Source organism: Mustela nigripes, chromosome 14 (genome assembly GCF_022355385.1).
Source record: "Mustela nigripes isolate SB6536 chromosome 14, MUSNIG.SB6536, whole genome shotgun sequence".
Taxonomy (NCBI): domain Eukaryota; kingdom Metazoa; phylum Chordata; class Mammalia; order Carnivora; family Mustelidae; genus Mustela; species Mustela nigripes.
The window spans coordinates 27,885,671-27,905,597 of record NC_081570.1 but is presented as its reverse complement, the minus strand read 5'-3'; the positions used below and the strand labels follow the sequence as shown (position 1 = coordinate 27,905,597).

The 19,927-nt window shown below is 55.1% G+C and overlaps 1 protein-coding gene across 1 annotated transcript in view; it reads left to right on the top strand.

Annotated features, from left to right (window-relative positions):
- Positions 1-19,927, top strand: part of GRIK3 (glutamate ionotropic receptor kainate type subunit 3) — a 222,314-nt gene that overhangs the window by 177,491 nt on the left and 24,896 nt on the right. The window contains exons 10-11 of the mRNA XM_059377288.1: positions 286-489; positions 15,779-16,002. Of these exons, the coding sequence (XP_059233271.1) occupies positions 286-489; positions 15,779-16,002 (428 nt within the window). The remainder of the gene's footprint in view (positions 1-285; positions 490-15,778; positions 16,003-19,927) is intronic.

The following is a 19,927-nucleotide window of genomic DNA, read 5'->3' as shown; positions in this document are numbered from 1 at the left end:
GTGCCGCTGAGACTGCTGATCGGGGACCACACTTGGAGAACCGCCGGCCTTGCGCGGATGGTGTGCTAGAGAGCATGGGATTCGAATCCCGATCGCCTTGAGTCCAAATGCCTGTCCCACCCCTTACCAGCTCTGTGACCATCAGACAGTTCATCATAAATACCCTCCAAGCCCCCGCCTCGTGCCAGGGGCCACGACAAAGTACAGATGAGCAGAGGCTCCAGACCAAGCTCTCCCCCGGACCCACGCCGCCTTTGTCAGCCCCTCTCCCGTCTGTCCCTGCAGGAGGAGCCCTTCGTCATGTTCCGGAAGTCTGACAGGACCCTGTTCGGGAATGACCGCTTCGAGGGCTACTGTATCGACCTGCTCAAGGAGCTGGCCCATATCCTAGGCTTCTCCTACGAGATCCGGCTGGTGGAGGACGGCAAGTACGGGGCGCAGGACGACAAGGGCCAGTGGAACGGCATGATCAAGGAGCTCATCGACCACGTAAGCAGGAAGGGAGCCCCTGGGGCTAGGGACGCCCTGGGAGGCTTGGTCAAGTCCAGTGCATGTTGGGGTGGGGCATCCCAGCAGGTGAGAGCCCTGGAAGCAGGGGAGATAGAGACAAAGGTCCTTGGGAAGGACCCACTCCCATGCGCCTGCCTTGCTCGTGCTCCCCAGCATCCAGACACTGGCCTCCGCACAAGTCCACGTGCACTACCCCCCTCCCCTTGTGACTGAGTCTCTCCCGCCGGTATCTGGTGAGCTCACTTGGGAGGACTTCCCCAGCTCCTCGCTGCCTCTCGCTCCTTTAGGGGAGACCAAAGGCTGTCCCAGTCACGTGGGAAAGGCGCCAGTACAAAACACTTCCCAAACTCCAGGACGCAGAGCTAGGTCTGTCCCTGCCTGGAGTGGCTTTGGCTGCAGGGGAGAGACCGGTGGTGCAGGAAGTTGAGGGCTGTACGAGGGGAGAGGCAAGGCTCAGCTGGGAGTTCTATGCCTGAGGTGAGGGAGAGTACCGGGGAAGCAGCCAGGCAGGGCTTTGGGAAGAAGGAGCAGCTGTTGGGAGGGGCCTGGGGCTTGTGGGACCCTGGGAGGAAGACAGAAGCCATAGTGTAGGGTCGCCCCAGGCGGGGGCAGGCAGGGGCCCTGGGTTCGAGGGCCAGTACCCCACTCAGCAGCTGTGTGAGTAGGGGCCCGTGAGGAGAAACCTCTCTAAGTGACTTCCCATCTCTGGAACGGGCGTCATTCCTCAGAGGATTATTGTGACCCTGGATGGAAGGACTAGGAGCAGGGCGTGGCCCACCGCAAGGCCTCAGGAAGAGGGAGGCTTGTCAGGTGCCCTGCAGATGCGGTCCGCGGGAACTCAGGTTCTGGCCCCATGTTAGCACCTCGTAGGTGTATGACCAGGAATGTTCGTCAACCTCCCTGAGTCTCAGTGTCTCCACGTCTAAAATAGGAAGGGACAACCATCAGAGCTCCCGCAGCTGCTGCAGGAATGGAAGGAGGAGCCATTTGCACAGGCTCAGCTGGCCCGTAGCAAACGTTTCCTGCCTTTCCGCCCAGGCCCCTCAGCTTTCCAGAGGCATCTGTCAGCAAAGAGCTGCTAACGAATGCCAGGACCTGATCTATACCAGACCCCTTATGTTCTCCTCCCTCAGTTATCCTCACAAGATCCTTGTGAGGTAGGTCCTGCTCCCACCACCCATTTTACAGATGGGGAAACTGAGGCAGAGAGCAGCGAGGACCCACGGCTCGTAAGTGGTGTTCAAAGCGGCAGAGTCTTTGGAGGTTCTCTGCTTTCGGAAGCCCTGTGCTCCAACCCGTGCGAAGAGCCATCCTGACCCCAGGAGCCAGGGCAAAGTAGGCTCCTGTAGTGTAGATCTTGGCATGGAAAGTACCAGCCATGGGAATTGTTACCGTGCAGGGGAGATACTCTACAGGGAACCTAGAGCCTTGGAGGGGAGGGAGCAGCGGGAAGGCTCAAGCAAAACCTTCATTTCCTAGGGCCTCCAGAACTCAGTGGAAGGCTGGTGGGAGAGGCTTCTGGTCGGTCACCAGCACGAACTTGGGCTGGGCTTGACTGTGCACGTCCCCTGGACAAGTTTCTTGGCCTCTCCCTGTCTCAGTTTCCCTATCTGTAAAACGGGAATGACAGTCATAGAGGCAGCCCCATAGGCCGTGAGGGCTAAGCTCACACACGTGCGTTATGTCCTCTGCACCCTGTCGGTCCTTGTCTTCTTATTTTTATCTGTATCGTACGGTTACTCCTTCGAGGCCGGGGAGGGAACTTGAGGCCTTCATGTCCCCGGGCTCCTAGGTTCTAACGCAACATCGAGAATACGAACACTGAATATGGACTCCCCACCCTGTGTTCTTCCCAGCAGGTTGAGCGGCTGGGAGGAGACAGCTGGTGGGGAAGCTCTCCTAGATTGTGGAATCCAGTGTAAATGGAAGGGAGTGGTGTTGTCACCATTATTAGTAATAACTATAATTATTATGGAAATTAGTCAGCAGGCCCCAGAGGCATCTCCATTTATCAGCTCCCCTACTCCTGCTTGGTGCCAGGGCCCTGGAATGCGGGGTCCCAGTGGGTGCCAGCGCCTGTTGTTTGCAGAGGTAGGCTGGACCGGGAAGTGGGGCGGTCCCGTGGAGCGTGGGGGCCACCTGTGGAAGGGAGCAGGGCCGGCGCCAGTCCTGGTGGCCACAGCATCTCCATCTCCAGGCTTTGAAGAGCATTTGTGAGGGGGCAGCTCAGAAACACTCAGCAGTAAGCCAGACCTTTCTCAGCTGACCCTCTGCTGGGGAAAAGAGGGGAGGTGGCCTCATCTGCGGCCTCTGTGCAGCGCAGTATCCATCAAGGCGCGGGCCCTGACGGGACAGGCAGGGGACCTTGTTAAACCCGATTCCCTACAATTGATGAGCCTATTAATCCTAGCTTGGTGCCATTTTTAATAACACCATAACCATTTATTAGTGTCGTCAGATAATTAGTCTTCTCGCTAGCTCATAGATAGCGTGGTAAAGGCTTGGCAATATTATTACTTTCTTATTAGGGATCTGAACGCAGACGTAAAAGTGATGAATGCCTACCTTTGTGAGAATCTGCCCCCCGAGGCCCATTTGGAGGCCCTGGGTGGAGCCTCTGACCAGCAGGACTTAAGAGGTCCTTCTCGGGCACTCTGCTTCCTCTGTCCCATGCCAAACGGCCTTCCAGGGATCCAGGCTCACGGAGGAAGACGGGACAGGTGGGGGTGTGACCCCTCCTGCTGACACACTCCTCGCACCCCTGTCCCCGCTCAGTGGGCTCCAACGGTGCGAGCAACAGACAGATTGGACGGAGCAGTGATTTCGCTCTCTGTCACCCCGCCTCTCGCAGATTCTTGCTCTCCCCAGCTTTACTGCCCGCTCCCTCTCATTTCTCCTCTCTCAAAGGTATTCTGCCTACGTCCACGTCCGTGCCTTAAATTACTCTCAGGTGTGTTAGTGACCCTGGAATCCAAGAGAGAGGACTTCAGATTCCGGGTCTAGCCCATATGCAATCTCTCTGGCCTCTCTTTCCACATCTATGAGATGGGAGTAATAAAAAAGCCTTCCTCCCAGGGATTGTAGGATGATTTAATGAGATATGGCCTGAAGATGCTTAACAGAGGGCTTGGTGCTCAGTACGTGAGCAGCCCCTGGGCGCTGTCCTGTGGCCTTCCCTCCAGGGTCAGCCCTGCTGTCTAAAAGTACACACGTGGATGAACGCAGTGGCCGGGCCCGGCCATGATCATCCTGGTGGGCCACAGTGACCCGGGATCTAAACCTTGCCCCTCTGATTCCAAACAGAAGCCTTGGGAAACTGATTCACAGTGATCAGACTCACAGAGAGCGGAGGCACACGGCAAGGCATCATCCCCCTACTCCCCTTGGGGACATTGGCCTTTCCTGACACCTGCCATCCAGAGCTTCTGTCCTGGGTGCTAAGCAGAGGCATTTGGGTTTCAGCCTGAGAGCTAAAGGGGTGGACACAGCTGGAAGGGAGTGACAAGAGCATCAGGTGGAGGAAAATCACTGTGGTGGGGCTGCCCAGGAGCCAGTCTGGAGGCCGTGGCTGGGGCCCCGGTGAAGGAGAGCGTGGTGGAGAGAAAGAAGGGAACGCTGCTTTGGGAAGGGACGAGGTGGGTGGCTTGGCACGGTGACGGGAAGGGAGAATGGGGAAGATTGGTAGATGGGCTGGATTTGGGAGGTGAGGGACAGGGAAGATTTTTGCACGAGGACAGGTGTGAAATTCCAGCTGGGAAGTTGACAGTGTCATCCCCAAATCGAGGAGTGGAGGAGGCACGGAGGTCATGCTGGGACTGAGGTGCTGGGAGGTGGTGGCTGGCCATATAACTGGGCCGTCAGAGGAGACAGCGGGGCAGGAGTTCAAGGCTTGGGAGTCACCAGCCCAACCTTGGAGGGGACCTCAGGAGGCAGCCGGAGGCGGGATTGCCGGGCCGAGGACAGATGGGACCCTGGGGAGGACCCGAACGACAAGGAAGCATAAGGAGAGAGGAAAACGAGGACGCCACAAGACGCCGGAGCCACCAAAGCCAGAGAGGAAGGAGGAGAGCCAGGAGAGCAGGGGTGACCGAGGCCAAAGGAGGAGAGGTTCCCGGAGAGGTGTGGGCACAGGGTCACACGTGGCAGGCAGGGAGCTTTTCAAAGGAGAGGCGTGAATGGTGAATGGCATCCGCGTGCAGGCACAAGCGACAGGGTCAGCCCCAGGCTGGGGACTTTCTTCTCTGTGAGCCCAGAATCCTGTCCTGGCTGCTCTCCGAAGCCCTGGAATCAGAGGGGCCCGGTTTGGCAGAGACGAAGCAGGAGCGTGGCCTTAAGGGAATGCGTACAGGCCCTCCAAGTCACAGCAAGCCATGGTTCTCCTCTCTCCATTGTCACGTCTCACTTAGAGCAGGTGAGGAGGTTTTCCTGGCTCGTGGATGAGGCTGGACCAAGACAAGGGTTAGAACGGGGAGGAGCCACAGAGCAGTCGTGGGTAGCCTGGGCTTATCATCCTTTCCCTTGTGAGAGAAGTAGTACCGTCCAGACATCCCCTGTACCTCCTGGTCATGCTGAGTGCTGAGCAGAGGGGATGGCATCGCTCCAGGGGCCCATCCCCCCTCCCCACCCTTCTTCCAGACAGTGAGCACCTGATGAACAGCTCTTGGCTGCTGCCTGAGCACCCGGCGTGGTCCAGGCACATGGAGCAGGTGTCGATGAATTAGGGTGTGTGAGGGAGTGCATGGACTCACACACCCTCCCCAGGGGCGAGGCTGCGGGGTCCTAAGCATTGAACTTCCCATCCTGTGCCTGCGGAGGGTCAGGTGTCAAGGCTATGGCTCCATCACGTATGGTGTCCCCTGCCATTCAACCAGTAATTAGATCTTAGCTCTGGCCTCCATGCATTCTTGGTAGCAGCCACCCCAAGCCCCTGTTCGTGTGGCCAGGAAAGGCTCTGGCGAACCACCTCCTCCAGGCTGGCCAATGCCCTTTAAAGCAAGACGTGCTGGGAGCTCTCTGGGGGCAGGTGGAGGCCTGGGTGGGACAGGGCAGTGGAGGGCAGGGGATTCCCCAAGGGCACGTGATTGTGGACTCCTGGGAGGGCAGCCCAGTTGCCAGGGCAGTGACCCTGAGCTGCCTGAGAAGGGGCAGGGAAGCAGGCCCGGGATGTAGGAAGGACCGGGCCACACTGTGATTCACCAAAGAACTGTTAGCTGCCAGGACCCAGGCAGCAGGGACCAATCTGGGAAAAACCTGGAAGAAGCCTGGCTAGAGGTCGGGGTCCAGCCAACCCAGGGCCAGAACAGTCCAGGCACAGGTACAACGGCACTTCCAGAGTGAAGGGGGATTGGAGGGAAAGGAAAGTCAGAGGGAGCGAGAGTTGCACCCTGCTGAGGGTCAACTATTCCTTCATTCGTTCCACAGACTTTTCTGGAACAGTCTCAGCTGGGCTCCTGGACAGCAGGAAGAGGCTGAGGAAGAGGCTTAGATGCTAACACCTAGCTCTGGGGTGTGGTGCCAGGGAGCGAGTGAGGGCCAGGGGTGTGGAATGCCGAAGCAAGAACTTGTTATTGAGCCCGTCAGCACTGAGTGGGACCAGTCCCTCAGTCGACACCCTGGAAAATACTTGCAGAGTGTGTCTCAGGATGAGGGGAGACGTGGTGGGGGGAGAGGTTTTTCCACAGGCTCCTGATTTCCAGGCGTTTCTGGATTTGACACGGCAGGCATGGGAACCCCCGGGGACCCTCAGCGGGCTGGGCGGGTCGGAAGTGAGTGTCTACTAGTGCCTACATGAGGGTGGTCAGGGCCAGAGCCCACAACTTGGTGCTCAAGGGCAGGGGTCCGAACCCAGTCCCCGCAATATGTCAGACTCGGGGTGGTGACTAGAGAGATGGGAGCAGCCAAGGTAGATGCCCATGGCCCTTGCCCCTCGCCTCTCACCCCCACCCATGGGAACAAACAGTGAATCACCCAAGCTGACTTGTATTAAAACAGCAGTTGGCACCATAGAGCAGTGTAGGAGACTTGGGAGGTATAAGACCAGGAGAGATGACTGGGCTTCTCTGCCAGAGTGACTCTTCAGCCGAGACCAGAGAATGAGGAAGAGAAACCGAGGGACAGCTATCCGAAGCACAGACTGGATAGCTGAGCTCACGGAGCTCCCTGGGTGGAGGCCTGCAGCATTGGGCCAGGCCTGGGCGGACCCCTGCCTTGTGGTCACGCACGGTGTGGGGAAGGGAGCTTCCTCTGGAGGTGGGAACAGACATGCGGCCGCCCCCATCATGTGCCACAAAGTGGGGGACGCCCGCCCTGCTGTGACTTTGCTGGCACTCAGGAATCAGACCCTTCTCACAGGCCTGGGAAAGGCACCGACTTCATTTCTCACTGCTGGCCGTCCAGCAGCTCGGGGACCCGTATATGAAGCCTGGGTTGGTGACCCTTCCATCTACACAGGCATTTCCTAGCACCTGGCCTTCGGCTTTGGAGTTATGTAGGGGTTTTCCCAGGCTGTTCGTGGCCACGGTGCTGATGAAGTGTGACATCGGTGTCACACCAATCGATGTGTCCCACACACATCGGTGGGACATCGCCGGTACCACCCGTAACTAAGGGCACCCCTGTGAGAACTGCAGTGTGGCAGGCCAGCAGAAGTGCTTCCTGGGTGACCTTTCCACTCCAAAAGTTGCTCTTTCCAGTGTTCCCTGTGATGAAGCTATTCTTTTGGCCATTAAACGTATTGAGGTAAGAGCCCCATGCTAGCACAGAGGATAGGACCGTGGACAAACAGGCAGGATCGCTTCCCCAAGCTTCTGGGTCTCAATTCTAGCAGGAAGCAGTGCATGGACGGATGAATCTGTGTGACTCTTCAGCCTGGGAACGTGTCCTGAGAGACGGGTGTGTCCAGGTAAAGGCTTCCCTGGCTCACAGACCGGTGCCCGGGCTAGGAGCCCTGGGCTCGGAAACCGGTGGGAAGTGGCCACTGATCTATCCCAGGAATCCCTAGAGGAAAAGGCTGGAGACTTGGGAGAGGTGGGAGTAGCTCCTGAAATGTCTTCCCTGTCCTGTGGCTGGCAGCATGCAGAGGAATTGAGGGAGGGCACAGGGTCATTTCCAGCCCCCTGGCATGCAGCGGCAGGTGGCTCATGTGGGTGAATGAAGGAAGACACAGACTTGGGAAGATGTCTCCCAACACGGCCAGTGAGCCCATGCACTATGGTCTCCCAGCCTCCAGGCAGACTGCAGTGCGACAGGAAGATCCGGTCTCAGATGTACTGGCCATCACCCCCACTGTGTCCCATATTCTCCCAAATACAGAACAGACCTGAACTCTGGCCTATTTCCAAGGCCAGGGAAGGTTCTGCCCCTGCCCCCACCTCTGGCCCCCTACCCAAGCCTGGGCCAAGGCACTTGCGAGCTAGGCCTACTGGGAGCTCACCTGGGGTGGGGCAGAGTCCTCGATGGAGCAGGACAGGCTTGGGGGGGACCACAGATGAACCCAAAGGGTGGACCCTCCCCAGAGTGGCCAGACAGTCTGGGCAATGACCGGGGCAGGATATGGAGCTTGAAGACGTCACTAGGACCTACCTAAGGATGGCCATGAGGACAGGTGAGGGCTTTCAGGGAACAGACCGGAAGTAAGGGACCCATCAAGGGCCAGGGTGCAAGGAGAGGAGGCCTCACTCTGGAAAAACACTGGTGAGAGACAGGCCTGGGTTGGGGGGAGTTCAGGACCCGGGCAGATTGGCATGGGTCACATGGCTTCGGGGAGAATGGGGGTGCTGAGCAGGGAAACAGAGGCCAGAGCTCAGTCCCCTTAGGCTGTGGTCAGGGTTGGTCAGGACCCTTGGGGGTACTTCATTGCTCAGTCTTGCAAAAGAACTTTACTGAGCCCCTTCTTGGGGCCGGACTTTGAGCTCACCCGAGGGATGCATCAGTGTGCGATCCAGGTCCCTCCCCGACCTCCTAGAGCTCACACACCAGCAGAGGAGCGAGGGAGGTACTAAACAGTGACTTACAAATAAGAATTTAGTTGTGATAAGGACATGGAGGAGCAGCACAAGGGGCACTATGGGAACGTATCACCAGGGCCTCATGGCATGTGGAGAGGGGGGGGGTCACTACCCCCAGCGACCTGCTGGGCAGGGCCTGTCTGGGCTGATGCCACCTTCAGCCCATGAGGTGGGGAAAGGGGCAGGTGGTTGGAGATGCAGCTGTGGCTTGTCCCTCCTGGGGCCCCTGGGGTCCTGAAGCAGGGAACACCCGCCCTTCCTTCCTGAAGGAGAGAGGCTCAGCAGCTCTCCTGGGCCAGAGAGAGGTGCGGGCATCCTTCCTCACTGGCGGGTAGTGAGGCCACTACCGCTCAGAAAGCCAATGTGTGGATTACAGGTGTTGGGAGGTGACCCATCTGTGGACACTGAGGAATTCACCAGCACCGCTTCCCCTCTGTTGTAATGTGTGGGTCGTTGAGGTTGCTGGTTGTCAGGTCAGTGTCCATGGGCTTTCCGGGAGCACTGTGTTTTCTTAAGGGTGGAGTCTGGGAGTCATCAGCAGACACCCACCCCACCCCGCCCCGCCCCGTGACTTGCTTTGTCCCCCTGTAAACTACCACGTGCTCAGCCAGGCAGCTCTGCAGATGTGCTTACTGGGTATCTCCCCTACACATCCCCATTCATCCAGTCCCAGAGTCTACAGATGGCGGGCTGTGAGCCAGGCACTGTGCCAAGCCCAGGGTGCGTGGTGGTGGAAAGGCACGGGCTCAGATCCTGCTCTCATGAGCTTATGGTCCAGTGAAGGAGTGAAGGAGAAATCAGCAAGCCTCTCTAAAAACCCAACTGAGGTCAGTGCTAGGAACGAAAATACTTGTGCCATGAGAGGAATCGCCAGGGAGACCTGACGTCACCTGAGGATTTTAATTAATTGATTTAATTGAGCTGAGATCTGAAAGAGAAGTAGGCATTAGCTGGACAAAGCGTTTGTGGAGAAAGAAGTCCTAGGTGGAGGAGCTCACACGTGCAAAGGTCCTGAGGTGAGAGAGAGCTGGAGTTGGGGAGTCTGAAAGAAGCTAGTAGAAAGCGAGCAAGGGGACATGAGGTAAGGAAAGCCTGGAGAGGCTGGCAGGGCCGGGTCTGCACTTGCCGGCTCAGTAGCCACTGGTCATGGGGGTTATTGAAATTTAAAACTTAAATAAAAATAATTTTTCAAATTCTTTCATTTGAAATTAATTAAAGTATGAACTCAGTTCCTCAGTTACATAGCCACATTTCAAGCTCTTGGCCACATGTGGCTAACGGTTACCATATTGGACAATGCAAATAGAGAACATTCCCACCGTTATAGAACGTTCTCTGGGACGGAAAGTTCTCTTAGATCACGAAAGGCTTAAGGAACCCCTAATAAGAATGTTTTATCCTAAGAGCACTTTCTGTATATGAAGCAGGGTTGGGAGTGGGGGAATTCTAGCTGGAGCAACACCACTTTGAGAAAAGACTGAAAGGGGAATTCCAGGATAGCATGTACGTGGGCAGAGAGCCAGCAGACAGAGCCCCGGGGAGAAGTCCTGCATGTGCAACAGGAGTGAGACTGGCTTTGGGGGGCTGTGGAAATGGAAGCAGAGGGATCTGGAGGGAAGTGAGAGTGAATCTGCATGTTTCTGCAGCCATAGAGCTCAACAGCCCAGCCAGATGATACAAAGTGTATGCTGGGGAGACGCTGTGGCACCCTTGGTGGGCAGCCAGAGTCAGGTTCATGTCACTGGAAATGCAGCCCAGGTTCAGGGCAGGCAGAGTGGGCCTGGCCATAGAGCCTGCTCATTTGAATGGGGTGGTGGAAGGAACTCTGAGCATCCTGTCCTGGCCCCAAGTGGCAGGTATAGGAGTGACCCAGGGCTGTCACAGCAAATGAGCACAAGCTAGGTGGCTTAAAACAACAGAAATGTTTTTTCACTCAGTTCTGGAAGCCAGAAATCAGAAATCAAGGTGCTGGCAGGATTGGTCCCTTTCAAGGGAGAATGTGTCCCACGCCTCTCCCCTGGCTTCTGGTGCGGCCGGCATCCTTGGTGCTCCTTGGCTTGATCCTGCATTACTCTGGTCTCTGTCTCCAGCATCACAGGGCCTTCTCAGTGTGTCCCTGTGTGTCCTCTTCTCTGCTTACGAGGAGCCCAAAGCCTAGGATGTAGGGTTCACCCGAATCTAGTATGACTTCCATCTTAGCTTGATTACTTCTGCAAAGACCATTTTTGCAGAAGTTCTGGGTTGGTGAACCCATGGAAATGCAAGAAGGGTGGCGCGCCCCAAGAGAGAGAGGACATGGGAGCTTTGTGCTCCTTCCCACATACCTTGCCCAATGCACCACTTCCATGCAGCTGTCCTGAGCTCCATTCTTCTCTAAAAACCGACGACCTGAGGGGTTGCACCATTTTACATTCCCTCCCACAACCCAGGAGAGACCCCGTTGCTCCACACCCTTGTCAGCACTTGGTATTATCCGTATCTTTTTTAAAATTTTGGCTGCTGGGATAGGTGTGCAGTGGTATTACGGGAAATTAAAACCACCTGGGGAGTGTTGCTGGGGACATGGGAGGGAACAACTGTGACACGGAGACCAGATGCACACGGGCTCCCACCAGGAGCCATCGCACGGTCAGAACCCACAGTGCTGCACGCCCAGGAGCGGCCGTGAGCTCACTGATGAATTTCGGGGCACTCAGCAGGAGCCAGAGAGAGCCTGATCTTTGGGGAGGTGAACACGCCCACTGAAGATAGACTGTGTCCTCCCTCTGCACAGCCCAGGATACTCTCCTGGCAATCTATCCGACGCTGTTTAATCTCAGTGGCAAGAATAAAAGACTGTTTTAGTGGGGGGAGAAAAGGAGACTATTTTTTTAAAGATTTTATTTTATTTATTTGACAGAGAGAGATCATAAGTAGGAAGAGAGGTAGACAGAGAGAGAGGTGGAAGCAGGGTCCCCGCTGAGCAGAGAGCACGATGCAGGGCTCGATCCCAGGACCCTGAGATCATGACCTGAGCTGAAGGCAGAGGCATTAACCCACTGAGCCACCCAGGCGCCCTGAGCCTATTTCTAAGTAAGGTCACATTCACAGCTCCTAGGGAGTAAGGACTTGAACCTGTTTGGAGGGGGCGCACAGTTCAGCCCCGTACGTGTGGCTTGCGTGGCTGGTTTGAGGTCACGGTGAAGTGGGTCCGAGTACTGGCTTAGCCATTCACCAACATGGAAGGCAGCTATGCTCACTCCTATGCCACCCACACTTGTCACTCAAAGGAGTAGAGCTTGAACAAACATCCTGGCCTTATTGAGTCATGGCACCCTCATCTAGAATGTGGTGGTAACCCTTACTGCCACACGGGGCTGTTGGAAGGATCATCTGTGATGGTGTACATTAGCATGCTTAACCATGCTTGGCGTATGGGACTCATTCAGCAATGACCATGCTTCTTACTATTGTAACTGCAGCAGTTCCCAGTCTGAGCAACAGGACACCCTAGGGAATCCCAGACAAGAGGCAGAGCACAGAGATGTGGAATCTGGTAAAGACCATGCCTAGAATGCAATTAGTCAGGGGCCAACAGGGGCACCAGACTCAGGTAGCAAGCTGGGGTTCAGGGCATAGACTTTTTCCTCAGGGAGGACCCCTGGCTTAAGAGAAGGCTTAAGATGGGCGCCTGGGTGGCTCAGTGGCTTAAAGCCTCTGCCTTCAGCTCAGGTCATGATCCCAGGGTCCTGGGATCCAGCCCCGCATCGGGCTCTCTGCTCAGCGGGGAGCCTGCTTCCTCCTCTCTCTCTCTCTGCCTGCCTCTGCCTACTTATGATTTCTCTGTCAGATAAATAAATAAAATCTTTTAAAAAAAGAGAGAGAAAGAGAGAGAAGGCTTAAGAGAAGGCTGATGGGTGGTAAGTGGCCAGAAGTGGGACCATGGTCACAAGTCCACTCTTAGAATCTGAGAGGAGGTTTTCCTGGTTTCACTTTCTGGGACAAGGCTAGTGTCCAGCCAGAAGTCAAGGTGGCTGGACCTCTGGGCTGAAATACAGAGTTGCAGCTGGTTAAGTCCTCCTCACCTTCATTCTGGTTCCTAGAGACGTGGTGGCTCCAAGGGGCCCCGGGCAAGTATGGAGTATAGTATGAGAGGCTGGTGCCACGTGGGTCCAGACAGATTCTTGGGAAGTGGAAATCTGCTTATGGGGATAAAGTAAGGTCCTGGAAGGGTTGCCCTGCCCAGCTGAGAGGGTTAGAAAAGGTATGGAAAGGTCCTCAGGCAGACAGGGCCAACAGATCATCTGTAAGACCCATGACTGTGTTGGACAGGTGAGAAGTTTAGTTTGTTCAAGGACCTGATTACTGTAAATATGAGAGCAAAGGCCTTGGCTCTTCTCTGAGCCTCAGTTTCCCGCCATAAGAAATAGAAGGTTGGAAGAGATGTTCTTAAAGACCTCTCGCCCAGGTCTGACAGCCTCTGATTTCATGAGTCGTCCCCAGAGAAAACTTGCTCAAGTGGGAAGAGCCTGCCAAGGTTGGGCCTTTCATTCTGAGTAATGAACTGACACAGCAGAGACTTGACATCTATTCTGCTCTCTCAAGGAAAGCTGGACAAAATAATGCCTTTTTCAGAGAAATCATAACCAACGGTGAAATGCAGTGTTTCCTGCCTAAACCCAAATCAAAGTGGAGAATGCCAGCCTTCTTGAACCCTAAGGGATAAGATGCACCAAAGCTCCCCATGAAGAAGGGCAGGTTGACCAGCTGACTCACTGCTGTAGGTACAGAATGCTGCGGAAGCCCGCCTCCCGACTTATGAGACCTCCTGATCTGCAAGAGCCGGGAGAGAAGGATGAGGGTGGGAAGATTCAGAAGGTTCCAGGACAGTGCTGGTGAAGAAGGAGGTCCCACAGCCCTGCAGTTGGCTTCCTCGCCAGTCCTGGACCGCTTCTCATGAAACAAACGTGGCTGCAGACACCAAGATCCTCCCATCGCTAGTCCTTTCATCCAACCTCCTATCAAAGCCAGAGGAAGATTGGCACATTGACTTTGAGGCTCTCCCAAACCAATGTGCTTTGAAGGGACAGGACCAGGGGAGGCCAAGTTCTAGAACAAAAGCCCACTACCCCCCTCCCCAATGCCAACATTATAGAGGATCCTAGAACTCAGGAATCAAAAGAACCTTCCAGGATATCCCAGCCAGGTCCCCACCCCACTGAGTCCTATGGGCACCCCCCAGTAGGGGCTCACTTGACTGGAAAGTCTGTAAGAGCAGGAGCTGCTCAGCCCTGTATCCCAGACTGGAGTACAGTTGGTATCAAGCAGGTACACATTACTATCTCTGCACCTTCCCTGATAGTTCCCTTCTTTTTGTTGTATTCCTTTGTACACACTCTGAGGACCCCAGGGGGCCAGGGTGGCAGCAGCTGGACATTCTCCTTCCTCTGCCTTCAAAGCTAGGCAATTTCCAATGCCCACATTCAGAAATTGACAAACAGAAGGTCCCAGTATGATGAATGCTTTTTAATAGGCTCCCCCTCCCCCTCCATCCCAAGTCCTAAGGTTCACTGAACGCTTAGGCTCTGAATGTCAATAATCAACTGTGGGGGCTTCTTTTAAAAGGAAAAACATTGGCTTGGCAATGTCAAAGTTGTGTGTCTGCCAGCATCCCCCACCACCAGCCTGGGGCACCTGCGGAGTCTACCCAGATCAGGCTTCCCTTCCTTAAAGTCTGATTTCAATTGGTTGCTGGTTCCTAATCTAGGATTGGTGAAGTCAGAGTTGGCATTAGCAGCTACCACTTAGTAGATGGTTTGATTAGTGTCCGTCTCTCCGACTAGATTGCAAGCCCTGGGGCAGAAACCATGTCTTCATGGCTCAGCTCTGTATCCCTAGTGCTTAGCAAAGCTCATAAAATGAATGTATGAATGAATGAATCTGGACCAAGACATTGGGTAGTTGCCTAGAGACTGTTGCCTTGGAAAGGGGTCTCAGAGCAGCCATCCCACATTTGCAACAGGGTCTTTAGTGCTGGTCTTCAGGACCTGGCCTCTCTTTCTGTCCAGCCCATCCCCGACACCGGGAAGTGATAACTCAGTTCACATTTTAATATGTGAATATCCACAGGAGCCATCCCAGAGGAAACTCTATTAACAAATATTACAGAGTTGAGATGGGGGTTAGGAATGGACAAAGCAGTGCATCAGCTATGCCCTGACTGCCCTTAGGAAGACACAGGCAAATAGGCAGGTAAGACAGAAAGTCACATGACCACAGATCCTGAATTCCAACTGAGCCAGGTAGGACCTTACTGTGAGGCAGAGCAAGCTTCATGGGGGTTTAGCATTGGAGGTTATCAGTGAGGGCTTCTTGGAGGAAGTAGCATGTGCAAAGAAATACAGAAAGCTGGTAAGAGCCAACAGGGAGAGGACATTCTCAATAGGGCATGGGTGTGCAAACCATGGAGGTGAAAAAGGGAATGTGGGAAAAAGGAAGCCGTTGAATGGGGCCTCATGGGGCAGGAGAACAGTGGGGAGACTGTTCATCAGGAAAAGCTCAGACCAAGGAGATAATAGACCTTTAATTAGACCCTCATTAAAATTGTGATGAGCTAAAATTGACCAGCACAGGAACATTCCTAGCCTTCCCCACCCCCTTCCTTTCTTCCTCTTCTTTGCCCTCATCCCTCCCCTCACCAATTGAAGAGGGCGCTGGACTCACTTCTGCCTCCAAAGAGGGTATTATTTTTGTCCAACTGGATTTTAAGGCTTTTAGGAAGTATAGAATATCCAAAACAGGGAGAAGCAGTCAAGAAGTGGCTAGGAGAGGAAAGCAGATTCAAGCAAGGTCTGTTCTGGATTCTGTGTCCTCTTCATGATGTTTGAAAGTCACCAATAAAGAACATGAGCTATTTTTAAATGTTTGTAGATTGCTGAACTGTATCTATTTGACCGCGCACCATTTTGAGGATGAACCACACGGGTATAGCTTTCCTAGAATTCCTCTCTGCATGTGGATGCCACTGTCCTCTTCCTGAAGGCCATGAGGCTCGTGGAGGACAGGGGTTCCATCTAATTCATCACTGTCTCTGCAGCACGCTGGGGGTAGCCTGGCCCAGGAGAAGGACTTGTAAACATTGTGGTCAGGTGACCCTAAGGCTTTGGAAATGACTCCACTTCCCACCCTTCCTTCCTCCTCCTCTGAGAAGAGGTGCCTGTCCCCTGCTAGTCTGAAGCTTTACTCACATCTGTCTCTGTGTGTGTGTTTCCCTCTCATTGCAGAAGGCAGATCTGGCCGTGGCCCCCCTGACCATTACCCACGTCCGCGAGAAAGCCATCGACTTCTCCAAGCCCTTCATGACCCTTGGTGTGAGCATCTTGTATCGAAAGCCCAATGGCACCAACCCCAGTGTCTTCTCCTTCCTCAACCCCCTGTCCCCAGACATCTGGATGTACGTGCTCCTCGCCTATCTGGGGGTCAGCTGTGTCCTCTTTGTCATTGCCAGGTAAGGGACATGCTTTGGCCAGAGTTCTGGCCCAAGGTCAGGGTTTCAGGGAGCCAGACTGGTCCCCACCTCAGCACTCCTTAGCCACTGGCTAAGGTTCAGGCCACTGCTGTGCCTGCTCCTCTCTCCCTCGCTGAGGCTCAGATCCCTTTATATCCTTCGAGGAATATTCCATAGATCACCACCCCCCCATACAAGCATACATGCCAAGCTTGTATTCCCCAGGCCATCCCCTGGTCTGTGTCCATAACCAGGAGGCAGCAGTCCTATCCCAACCCTGTGAGCAGCCTTGGAGAGGCTAAGTCATTGCCCAGAGCTGCACTGCCTGGCTAGGTACCCAGGACAGCAGACTTAGGTGTGTTGGATGGTCCAGCAAGTGGACTGAAATGTGCAAGGCAGATTATTTCCTCCTGGTCCACACAGCAGGAGGAATTGTGTCACATAAGCACACACGGGCGCATGTGCGGAAACTTGGCACGCAGGCCACACCCTTGCACATTCGGTAGTTCACACAAAGGAGACACAGCACATACTTGCTGGTGGATGGTGGGAGGAGCTCACTAGGGCACAGGTTTAGCTCAGTGTTTGCTGAGCACCTGGTGTTTGCCAAGCACTGTGCTCTGTGCTTTAGAGGCATTACATGACATCATTATCTCATCCCTCCACCCCCAGGAAGGGAAGATATCTGAGGCTCACCGAAGCCATCCTAACGACAAGTGATTGGCATTTGATCTCTCACCACCTAGGATTCTGTCTGTAATCCACATCCCTGGCCACCTGGACATTTGTCCTTTGCCCCGGCCCCAAGTGGGTGGCTCCTGGGCCCTGGACCCTCTGACCCCTCCTTCCAGGCTCCCGCCGCCACTGCTCTGGTTCTTTTTTCTCTAAACCCTAACAAAATATGAAGAGAGACTTCTCTGGAGAGGCAATTTGAGATCCAAGGACTTCGTGTTTGGGCCTTTCCTCCTCCTAAGTCTTCTTTGAAAGCCTTCACTCCCTCCTCCCGCACAGAGAGAGACCAAAGGAAAGGATGTGAGGCATGAAATTGTCCTGCATCCGAAACCCTCGGCTGCCAGCTGGCGGGGGCCGCCTGTCCACCCAGCCCCGCCGGCCAGCCTTCAGGAGATGCCTGTATTACGCAGCTTCCTCTAACAGCCTAACAAGACTTAGAAAGCAGGAGACACTCTCCAGAGCTCTCGCCATAATTTTAGCAACTCCGACCCCCTCGGGGCTCCCTACCCCTAGAAAACAGCTCCGGCTTCTCCAGCATGACTCTAATGTGTGCCCAGTCCCCCCTCCAACCCCTGGTCTTTCAGCCTGCTTCCCCCTGCCTCCTGTCAGGGAAGGTAGGGGGACCACTTCGCCCCCTACCTGGGGAGACTTTCTGGAAGAGATGAGACTTCTGCAGCTGCTGGAATGACGCAGGGCACCTGAGGGGACAGGATAGGGACAAGGGACCTAGCCACAGGGCCATGAACAGCGTCACAGTACAATTATCCTATTATGTAACAGTCACTTAATTCACACCCACCCCACCTGATCCTTACGAAGGTCCTGTGAGGTGGGGATAATTCCCCCCACTTTGTAGAAGCAGCAAATCAGTCTCAGGGAGGCTCAGCCAGTGCCCGAGGTCAGAAAGCTTTTTCTTACAGAGTCAGACTCCCGAGGAAGACCTGTCCAGTTTAAATGGGCGTGGCAAACACCGGTGCCCATGGGGCTGGACAGGAAGCTTGAGGGAAGGGAGGCAGGGAAGGGGAGAGGCCACAGCGGCCCAGAGGACACACACTTGGCCAGAGGGACAGTGGCTTGTCGCCCCCAACCGACTGCTCTGGGCTGGAACGTAGGCCCAGTGCTGCAGCATTCATGGTGTTTAGACAGACTCAGATTTTTTTATGTGACACCTCATGGTTTTTATAGGTAGCCACTAACTCGATTTTGGTCCAAGACTGTCAAGATCAAGCACGACACAGCTCTAGAGTGGCTGTGGCCCTCTGTCCCCTCTCCATGTGGTCTGTGTCCTTCAGACCGCTCCATGCTGGCAGCAGGAGAGCTGGACACTGCTGCCCGAGAGCTGGAGTCCGCGAAGCGTGGGCAGGGCCCCAGACTCCCTGCAGGGCGGTTGTGGCATGGTCCCGGGCTGTCTGTCTTGCAGACTCACCTGGCCTTGCCTGTGTCTGTCCAGCACCAGGGGTCCATGCCTTGACTAAGGCCTTTCTTTACCATCGGGATAGTCTGCTTTACACCTGGACACATAGAAGGAGAGAGGAAGGGAGGGAGGGTGCCTTCTCACCACAGAAGGCAGGGAGCTGGGACTTGGGGGAAGAAGATAACCCTACATGCCTAAAACCGGAGGCAGAAACAAGGGTGAACTGCCAGCAGGTCCAGTCCTGGGTGCCCCATTCCAGTCACATCTGGGGAAGAGATGGTCCCAGCCAGCCGGTGCTCTGTCTACACCTCTGTCACTGGCTGGACATCATCTTCTCCCAGGAATGGAGACTGAGTATCGCTAGGTCAGCCTCCACTAGCTCCTACCGTTGTGCAAGATGGTGACAGTCCTTTGCAGCTGCAAGCCATTAACCCAAGACCATCACTAACCTCGGGGACACCTTCTTTACTGTCCAGCGTCCAGCCCGCTCCTGTTCTCTCCTGTGGCCTGGGGGTTAGAATCCAGACCTTGCAGCTCCCGGATGGCAGGGGTGCCCTCACCTGACTGCTCCAAACCACCTCCCCATCTGCAAAATGGGCCCCCGTTGCGCTGTCTACCTCAAGGGGCAGTGAGGAGCCGGGCCCCTTATATTACTTGATGACCAAGAGGCTCCTTCTAGAGCTGGGTGGTTTGAGCATGAGAAACAGGTCCACCCCCTAGGAATTTAGCCTATTGAAATCACCACTGAGCCCACGTTGTAATGCCCCCAAATCTAGAAAGTCTCTCCTCCGAGGAGAGGGCCGCCCATCAGCATGGGTGCCCATGGAGGGGTCCCCAGGGCTCTTTCTTCCAGCACAGTGTGCGACAATGGAGACAGGGACAGGCCAAGCCCCGCAACAGAGAAGTGGTTGAAAACACCTCTGAAGTAGTTGCAGAGAGCAAGGAGATCCAGAAGAACCGCTCTGGAAAGAGGCTGGTGACTTAGTAAGAGGAAAAGTCCCAAGTTCTAGGTAGCACTACAGCATGATACTTTCTTGTGTTTAAACACGATCACAGGTATCGTGTGTGTGTGTGTGTGTGTGTGTGTGTGTGTAAGACACTCAGGACCAGTGAGGTCTCATCCGGAATCATTTTCACTGGGTCTCCCCCTCCCCCAGCCTCCCAGTGTGCTCAGGGCTGAGGCTCTCCTTGCCCCATGAAAACTCAGCCTGGGGTCTGTCACTTTTTGGCTCATATCCAGGTCACAGAAACCCCAGGGGTCTCTCTAATCACAAACACTGTTTCCATTCAGAAATGAGAAGGTTGAGTTCAGTAGAGTCCTCAACATTTCTGCCTTTGATCGCACATCAGACCTCTTACCTGGCCTGGCCCACTCAGGGGCCCACTTCAGCAGGACCTGCCCCATGGTCTCCCCTGTCGCAGTCCCGTTGCCCTTCTCGGACAGGACACAGGGTAGAGCTGGGCTGCATCTCTCTGCTGCTTGGGCCCATCCGGTCCAGGGGAAACGCTGTGGGCCTGGTGTCCTCCCACCTGGCTGCGTCTGGGCATGCAGGGGCCAGTACCCTGCGGCAGGGACTCCCCCCTCCTGCGTGCACCTGGGAGGCACGCATCAGCCCAACCCCTGCCCTCCGGACCCCTAGGCGGGGCCCACCTCGTTACAGAGCCGCCCACCAGCTCCCTCAGCAGTCCCACAGACACTCCTCTCCCAGGACGTCACGTGGGGAATGTGGGGACCACCAAAATGCACAGCTCTCCTGAGGCTTTCTCCAGAAGCTTCCC